Source organism: Lathyrus oleraceus, chromosome 6 (genome assembly GCF_024323335.1).
Source record: "Lathyrus oleraceus cultivar Zhongwan6 chromosome 6, CAAS_Psat_ZW6_1.0, whole genome shotgun sequence".
Lineage (NCBI taxonomy): Eukaryota > Viridiplantae > Streptophyta > Magnoliopsida > Fabales > Fabaceae > Lathyrus > Lathyrus oleraceus.
Window position 1 is genome coordinate 445,635,191 of NC_066584.1, and position 10,170 is coordinate 445,645,360.

Genomic DNA, 10,170 nt, shown 5'->3' on the forward strand with positions numbered 1-10,170 from the left:
ATTAAGGCAACTGTGGTGATATATTTCTCTTTTATTATTAAATTTTTAAATGGTTAAAAAATGACACATTTTATAAAATTTAATTAAACATATCAGATATTACCCCCGTTGGTTTAATCAACCGTGGTGAAATAATTTTTTTTATTCAAAAACAAGAAACATAACATACTTTGTCATGTTTATTCAGTTGTCATTGTCTTATGAAACATTACACACATTCAGCGCTCAGAAACCATTTAAGCCCTAACCATTTTTCATCTCCATTATGAAATAAAACATATATTCATCATATCATTTAATCATTAACTTGTCCAACATTATTTCTTTACGAAGGAGGAGGAATACGCAAAAAAATGTCATCATTGTCAATCTTGGCTTAACGTAGAAAGCAATAAAAAATGAAGGAGGAGTACAAAGAAACTTATAAGAAAGAAGGACGAAACTCACAAAATTGATCTCTTTTACTTATTCATCATGTTTCCGGTACGTAAAATTTATCTATCATGCATGTACAACAAAATATATCGATCTTGAATGTTATTGTTGTTCATGTTGTTGTTATTGTTGTTGTTTATGTAGTTATTGTTGTTAAATGTTTATGTTGTTGTTGTTTATTTTGTTGTTATTGAATTTTTATGTTTTTGTTGTTGAATTTTTATGTTGTTGTTATTTATGTTGTTGTTATTTAGGTTGTTGTTATTGTTGTTTATGTTGTTGTTGAATGTTTATGTTGTTTCTGAATTTCTCGTCGAACACAACGACTTTCTCGTCGAACACAGCGTTACACCTTGGGCATAATACCTCTTTTGACCCACTCACTTTAAATTTCTCTTGGAAATCTGTCAGGTCTTCACCCGCTTGAGGATAAACCACTTCCAGTTCATCTTAAGTTCTCTTGTCGAAACCATCAATAGTTTCAACCATCAATACCTCAAAGGATTCAACTAAAGACTCAACATCCAGAGACTTCATGAGACCATCAGTAGTCTCCACCATCATGCATTCAAAGAGTTCAGAGTATAAGGCTTATTCAACCTTCAGAGGATCAGAGTCCACTTGCATCTTTGGTCTTTCGCCAAATTGAAGTCTGCCTTCTTTCAAAGCCTTTTGCACCAAATCCCTGAAAAAAACACATTGATAAGTTATATGACCAAGAAAGTTATGAAACTTACAAAATCCCCTTTTCTTTTTCTGTTCTAAAGGGGGATCCTTTAAACCCCGAGGAACAATAAATTGACCATTTTTAGCTAACAAATCAAATATCTCATCACACTTAGACACATCAAACATGTAAGTTTTAGCAACGTATTCATCCATTTTCTCTGATTCGATGGGACTTTTCTCGTTTGATGGTTTTAATACTTTACACATGTAAGGAGGTCCATGCTTGAGTTCAGCCACGTTGATTTCGATTTCATCGACAAACTCTTCATCGTCAAAAGAGTATTCATCAACTACTATATAAGACACTTTCTCTTTCTTATGGTATCGACCAATTTTGGTCTTTTCGGCTTTCAAGCGTTCGATGTATCGAACCCTATCAGTTAATTGCGCCATATCCCTCAGATACTATGTATTTAACTTCTTTCTGATAGAATAGTCTAAACCACATGCGGCTATTTCGACTAATTCATGCTCAGGGACTTAAGTAAAGCATCTAGACTTCAAAAGTCTAAACCTGTTGAGGTACTAATCGACTGACTCAGCAGTCTTTCGTTTGACGATGGCTAGTTCTTTAAGACTTATTTTCGACTGTCCCATGTAAAACTGTTCATGGAATAACCTCTCTAATTGCGTCCATGTTTGGATGGATTATGGAGGTAGCATTGTAAACCACGTGAATGCATTTTTTGTAAGAGAACTTGTAAAGTATTTCAACTTCCAATTCTCATTATTTGTTATGTCTCTAGCTTCAGTTTGATATTTGGCAACATGTTTGATGGTAGACTTTTCAGTGTCTCCGACGAACTTGGTGAATTTTGGAACCTTCCACCCCCTAGGTAATTCTTTTTGTAAAACAAAATCTGGTAAGGGAGAAGAATATGTCGGCCTCTGTAGGCCTGGGTTTATCCCGTTACGAACTATGATTCGTTCGACAATAACTTCTAAGTTTTGCTCCCCAGCCATTGCCTCTTGTTGAACCTGCCTGACCACATGGTCAGGATCTTGATTTCTATTAACTCATACAACGGGAGGCCTTCGGGCCACCCTAGGTATGGGTTCGACTTCCTGGTATTCTTGCTCGATCGTTTCGTCGACCATCTCCTCATGTCGGACCGGGGTTTCCGATCAAGGTGGAGGTGGGGGAGTCTGACGAACTTGCGTTCTGGGAGCCCCTAGGAAGTCCCCTATTCGGGTCATCTGAGTTTCCAGTTGTTGGTAACTCTGAGTTGAATCCTGAATTAAAGGTCTCAGTATGGTACCCATTTGCTGAGTCAGCATGTGAACCATTTTGTGATTGCTTTCATCCATCTATTGTCTCATGACTGTGATAGAACTTGATGTGAAAGTTAGGATTGACTGAGACGAAAATCCTAAACCTGGGGTTCGACCAACTTGCTTTGCCAAAGGTCCTAACCCCTGGTAGCGTGGGAATGGCGACGGTGGAGTTTCGCCAAATGTTGAACTGGTATTATGCATACTTGCCATAAAATTAGTTGGCATTCCCAATGTTCTATACACGGGCACTGTAAAACTAGGCATGTATTTTCCTGAAGTTCCCATCGTCGTCGGCCTTGGAGTTTTAGGCTGACGTGGTGTTAAAATTGATCAACTGTATGCAGTCGAAACCGCAAATATAGTGCCGGAACCAACATCGGCCGCTTGCGACGTAAGTGTGTCTCCTCCCGAAGACGTTTCTTCATTTGGACGTGGTGATACCATTTTGCCACTACGTAGTTGCATATACTGGACACAACGTGTTCCACCAGGTGTGCCAATTTTTTCACCACGTACGAACAATCTCTAGCATTCCTATCGAGGTTTACTTGCAGAACCAACTACAAAGTCCTAGACTAATATGTGTTGAGTATATGGTGTGTTTGTTGCTAAAGTGTTTGGAACAATAGAACAATAAGTAAGATGTTTGCAATAAAAGTAAAAGGGTAAAAGAGAGATAAAAACGTAAATGAACAAAACAAATGAAATGACTTGATAAGTTAAATGGTTTGAAAATAAATGTGGAGGCAGGTGTACATTTTGTAGGAAGTTAACTCTTTTCTCTTAGACGCTTGATACTTAAAGTGTTTTCCTATTGCAATGTTACAAATGCCACCCTTAGAAATGAAAATCGCATCTACTTAAATAGTAACAAAAACACTACTAGGATGATGTGATCCATTCATAATGCGCCACGTGTCAGAGACTGTCAACCCACGTCTCTAGTAACTTCCCACGTTCTGCTTCCAATGACATGTATCCATCACGGCATGTTTCACTTTAACTTTAACTGGATCACTCCCTCCGTCGACTTCACTTCGACCTGGCTTAGGTTCCACCTGACCGTCAAACCGCTTTCGACCGCATCTCTGTCGCTCTGATTTCTTCCTTCGGCGTGGTCGAAATTTGCCAGCTAACAATGGTCCACAAATTTTGCCAAGATCCTTCTCCCACTAATATTGTATCATCTACAAACTGTAATAATTGAAATGCTTCCTCTTCACTAATTCTCAATCCTTTGAACATCCCCGATTATATTGCTTTCTTCATCTTTCATATTAACTGATGACACTCATTACATAATATTTGCAAGTATTTTCGATAGAATTGGTGAAATTATGAGCAAAAGATGATTTAAAATGATGACGAAATAAGAAGAATTTCCAAAGGAAGCAATATTGGGACTTAGAAAAAATAAAATAAAAAAGTAAGAAAAACAACATGATTTGCCTCTGGATTTCTCGCGATCGCAATGACTTCTTCGTGGGCGTGATGGAAAAGTATCTAGATTGCGATGCTACCTATCGCGGCCGCGACGGAGCGTGTTTCAAATGCGTTTTTGCAAACGAAGTTGACAATCCCTCGTGTTTGATTTAAATCGTACAATTACAACCTTGTTAAATGTTCAATCCCTGTGGAGACAATCTTTATTTTGTTTCTTTGAATGTATTATTACGCTTACTAAGAAAATCATCAATTTTTTGGCGTCGTTGTCAGGGATTTGGTTATAATTTCAAACAAAGAAATTTTTGTGTGACATTTTAATTTTAATTTTATTTCATTATTTTTTATTGTTTATTTTATTTTCTGCTCTTATTCAGTTCTGTTTGGTTCAGTGCTACTAAGGTATCTTGTGTTTGTCTATGCGCGGTTCAAGTTCGACATTGATAATAATAGATTCAGAGATCGAAAAAATAACGTGAGTAATTTGAAAAACAAAAAAAGAAGTTGTACTAGCTAAAGAAGAACTGGAGGAAGAAATGACTAATCCACCACGACAAACTATGAGAGACTATTGCAGGAGGACTGATGTTGGACACATATCTTTAAGATTTCAACCGGCTAACCCTGTAACATTTAATATTAAAAATTCTTTGCTTTCAAGTTTAAGAGAAAACTCGTTCGATGGACAAACCGAATTATGTGACTGAAGATTAGGAGAAATTAGGGTTATTTGGGTTCTCTCTGATAGGCAGAGCAAAATACTAGTTGCAATGTTTACCAAACTATACCATTCAGGCTTGGAAGGAATTGGAAGACAGGTTTCTAGAGAGGTTTTTCATGAATGCTCAATTTATAGAAAGAAGAACATAAATCTCAAATTTCGACCAAGGTGATTCTGAGTCATTGCCTAATGCGTGTGAGCGTTTCAAGTTGTTACTTCGAAGGTGCCCGAATCACAATATAAGCAATATGAAACATATGCAACATTTTACTAGAGGTCTCAAAGCTCAAACGAGAATGCTTCTGGATGCCTCAGCTGGTACCATAAAGACTAAGAATGAAGACGAGTTAAAAGAGCTAACCGAAAGAATGTGTCAAAATGTGTATCGCTCAATAAATGACCGAACAACGAAAACAAAGGGCGTGCTTGGATTAGATTCGAATACAACAGTTCTAACGCAACTTGAGGTTATTTCAACACAATTAGCCGCAATTGCTACTATTCCGGCCAATGTTAATCAGATTCAGACACTACATTATGATTTTTGTGGGCATGAACCTGTTAATGGCAACCATATTTCGGAGGGATATACAGAAAAAACGTACTATGCTAGAAATTTTTAATACGTACGACTCATCATTTTAAACTTTTTAATCTTATCAAAGTTTTCAAAATTCATGTGTAATTTTCATGGATGGGCACACATAACCTTGAAAGTTCAATTCTCACTTGATAGCTTGGAATGTTGAATAAGAACAAAAGAGTAATATGATAGAAAATAATAATGTGATCTTCCTCTTGATGTTACTCCCAACCAAAGCTACCATTCTTCTAAGACAACAATTACGTGACAACGACCCACATGATGTGATGTGATATTCCTCTACTATTTGACCCCTAACATTATTGCTATCATATAAAAGATGAATAAGACTTATACATATATTTAACCCTACAAACATATACTATTGTATTTATGGAAAAATTGATCTACCTCTCTTTATAAGTCTTAACTCACATTCACTTCCTATTGCATCACAATCCCCACCAAGTACCAACCACAGCTAGCATGCAATTTGTCTTTGAAAACTCTAAAGTATGCTATGGTCCCATAAAGTAATGAATCATATTGTTTTTTCGTTTTTTAGTACCTATGTAAGGTGTGTGTACCTTCATCTCTCCCTCAAAGATTCTGAAAAGTTTCGATAAAATATAAGTTATATTTCATCGATATAAGAGGAGGGATAGTGCTAAAAGTTTAGAAAAGGGAAAGTGTGAAGGGACATGTTTAAAGAGAGGAATTAACAAAAGAAAAGGGGCATGGTGCTTTCATTTCTTTTGCTTATCAACCCACGTGCAGCAACATTCAAAGTGATTATTTAGAATGGATTCACTTGAAAAAGTGATTTTAGAAACATTAGTTAATCACTTAAAATAAAAGAAATCTAAGAAATCCGTATTCTATTAGTTAGTTATCGGTGACGGTTAAGATGCAGTGATTTAATAATCATAAATTTATTATTATTAAATTTAGAGGGGTTAAAAAAGTCCTAAATGATAAAGCCCTAACAATTAGATCCTTATTTGGCCCCATTTTTTTAGGCCCCCTGCTATATCAATAACTCTTTGACCTCTTGTTTTTAAACCCCCTCATATTTTTGTTTTTTAAAGGGCCTAAATGAGGGGCTCAAAATATAATTTATTTGAAACAACATATTTTATTTTTCTAAATAAATATTTTTGAAAACTATTTTTTTTCGAAAAAACCTTATTTTTTTTAAAATAAAAAAAATCAATTTTTTTAAATAAAAAAATCAATTTTTTTAAAAAATAAATATAATCGATTTTTTTTAAAGTCTTAAAATTTTTAGTTTTTCTAAAAAAAATTGATATTTTTGAAAAAAAAAATAAATAGATTTTTTTCGTAAAAAAAACTGATTAATTTTTTAAAATGAGAATGGCGGATTTTCTTTAAAAATAAAAAAATCAATTTTTTTCGAAAAAAAAAGTCAATTCTTTTTTAAAAGAAAAAATTATTTTTTTCGAAAAAGAATATCAATTTTATTTTGAAAATAAACAATCGATTTTTTTCGAGAAAAAAGTCGATTTTTCCTGAAAGTAAAAAAATTGATTTTTTTTGAAAAAAAATTTCAATTTTTTTTATATATTAAAAAAGTCGGTTTTTTTGAAAAAAAAAGCTGATTTGTTTTTGAAAAAAAACCCGAAATTTTTCGAAAAAAAAACTGACTTTTTTCGGAAATAGAATAAAAAAGTCAAAGTTTTTTCTAAAAGAAAAAAAATCGATTTTTTCCAAAAAATTAAATCGATTTTTTTAAATAAAAAAGTTTAATTTTATTTGAAACAAAATCGAATTTTTCCTAAAATAAAAAAGTTGATATTTTTTGAAAAAAATGATTTTTATGAAAATAAAATAATAAAATAATTTTTTCTTTAAAAAGAAAGTCAATTCTTTTTCTTTAAAAAGTCAACTTTAAAAAATGATGGAGCCTTAAGGCTTTACTTGAATTTTATGGGCCTTTAGTTTAGAGGGCCTATATATTTTGGGGCTTATTTATTTTTAGAATTTTGGGCCCCCTATATTTTGGGGGCCTTAAAAGTTAGGCCCCGACCCCTTAAATTGACGGCTCTAATTAAATTTGGACGAAATATATTAATTATCAATTAATCTATGAAAAAAAATGTTATTTTGGTGAAAAAATTAATTGTTGTCTTCAATGATTTTGATGTGCTCTGAAATTTTACATAAATATTAATGAAAAATTGATGGATATGGTAGTCATTTTTATTGAAATGCCACAGAATAATTTTTTTTATATGAAAGAGGAAGAAACAATACGGGAAAGATGATGTTTTATTATTATTATTATTACTAGTGTTCAGACGGGCACTCCCGTGTCCGTCTGTCCGTTTTTTTTAATGCGCACAACAGAGAAAAATAAATATATGTTTTTCTTTTAATATTGAAAGATTTTACCGTATTCTAGTTTGGCGGTATATTGAAGCAAAAGAAAATTATATTTAGTTATGATATAAAGAATACAATATGAGCTTGGTATGTCGTGTAACCAAAATGAGAATCAATGTGTGATAATTTTTTTTAATGTATTTAATAAATATCTGCGGGTGCGATAAAAGAATTTGTTTGTAGACTACATTTTTTGTGTATCCACTATCTTCTCCTTTCAATTTTCCTTCCCTAGTTAAAACTCTTGACCGATTCGGAAAATGACGATTCACTTTTAAAATGGAATCTATAGTGAGAGATTAGCTTTCGGGCATGATCGATTCGGAAAATGATTGTACTTCGAATATATGGATCTTGGAACAAAAATTGAAAGGGAGAGTGGTATATATGGATAATAGAACAACATTCGAATATATTCTTTTAAAATGAATTTTCAAATATGAATTTTCTTTTATGATCAATGAAACCGATACTCAGAATTTTACCCTCTTAGATGAAGGCCAATCTGAGAGGGTTACTATGGAGAAGTCATTTCTATATCATAGATAGATAAAGTTATGTTGTTAAAAATTGACGATTCACTTTTAGTTAATTCTTTTATTTGGTACTCGACTTTAATCTGGTTAACCATAATTTGGGAGTTACTTCTTGCCCAGAGGTTGATTGCCTCTATTTCTCTCTCAAATTTTATCCCTATGATTAGTGCTTCGTATTCAACCTAATTATTGTTAACTTTGAAACTGAATCATAATGATTACTTAATCACTATGTTGCCTAGGATCCTTTTTGCAAATATTATATTTTAAAATTTAGTTTGATTTAATAAATGTTTGAATGACATCAGTTGGAAATAAGTATGATTTAGAGATCACAATTTATGAAATTTTCATGTTACTCGTCCATGTTGATCTATAGCATCAAATACATTAATGTAGTGATCGTCAAAGTTTAGTCACATTATACGCAAGTGTCGATATTTGTGGTGGTCTCATTACTCATTTGTGAGGTAAAAGGATATTGCAATATAAAAATATAAAGATATATAACATTTAAATTCACACCTAAATAATATATAATTATCAAGATATTTGTTCAAATATAAAATTATTAGAATATTTAAGTAATTACTTAATTTAATCATTTATATTATAATATTAATGCGCACAGCAGAGAAAAATAAATCTATGTTTTTCTTTTCATTAGGTTTCTATTGTACGTCGCATTAAAAATAATATTATTACACTTTAAAAATAATAAACAAAGATATGATAAATTATATCAAAACATGCAAAGTAATATATATATATATATATATATATATATATATATATATATATATATATATATATATATATAGATATATATATATATATATATATATATATATATATATATATATATATATATATATATATATATATATATATATATATATATTGTGTAATCAACGACGTTCTTTAAGAGGAATGTCGAACATGAAATCTTTATTCGAAGTATTTTCTTTTTTTCTGCAATTATTTTACGCAATAAAGAAAAAATGTAAGACTCTTAAATTAGATTTTTTTAGAGAAAAGCATAGTAAAATTAATAGTAAGTAGTGTAATATATTGTTTTTTTAACCTTATAAAGATTCAAATCAATTCTTCGTACATCCATTTATGAATGCGCTCTTGAGATTTAAAAAACTACAAATACATGACGGAATATCATATCATCAAAGAAATACATTAAAAACATTTGACTCGTTTGAATATAATATGATTTATTGTGACACAAATAATACATGGAGAATGAAGATACTTTGTTTTAGTCTAGATTTGGTAGAACAACAATTATGACTTGTTTCAGAATTACCCGAGTTTCTGGTAAAAAAGGAAAGCAATGGACTTAGTAAATATATATGGTTTTATTTACCTAAACCACAAATAGAAGTTAAATTCATGCATTCAAAAATATTCTAGAGTAAAAATATTCTTAAATTAATTAAATAAAAACATGTCCATCCTTTGAGATATTATTTCTCTTTTCATCATTTTCCAAAGTTGTGTTTTATCTGTTATCACTGTTGAACCCCAACCGACAGAGTAAATTTTTAGACATTTGACATGTTTCAATAATGTTTCAATAAGGATGATAAAAATGTTAGTGAAAGAGTGGTGAAAATGCAAGAAACAATTTTTTATACGTATTGCGGAAAAAGTAAATACACCTTATTGTCGAGTTTGCCGATGAATGAAATTGTTTGTTCATCCTTCCATGTGTTCCATTTATCTTCAAAGTCTCCTATCTAAAATTTATTGCATAGGAATAGTGATAATAAGTATGACCCAATTGATATCTAACATAAAAACATAAAATAAATGATTAAGTATAACTTACTTTTATGTCAAAGCAAGTTTCAATATTCTTTCTACTCAACTCCTTACATAATTGAAAGATTTCACTGTGTTCTAGTTTGCTTGTATATTAAAGCAAAATAAAATTATATTTAGTTATGATATAAAGAATACAATATAATCTTGGTATATCGTGTAACTAAAATGAGAATCAACGTGTGAGCAATTTTTTTAATGTACTTAAT

At 31.5% G+C, this 10,170-nt stretch overlaps 1 protein-coding gene across 1 annotated transcript; it reads left to right on the plus strand.

The window, feature by feature from the left end:
- Positions 1–4,851: 4,851 nt before the first annotated feature.
- Positions 4,852–5,226, plus strand: LOC127096179 (uncharacterized). The gene has a single exon (XM_051034786.1). The coding sequence runs from the start codon at positions 4,852–4,854 to the stop codon at positions 5,224–5,226; it is 375 nt and encodes a 124-aa protein (XP_050890743.1).
- Positions 5,227–10,170: the final 4,944 nt, after the last annotated feature.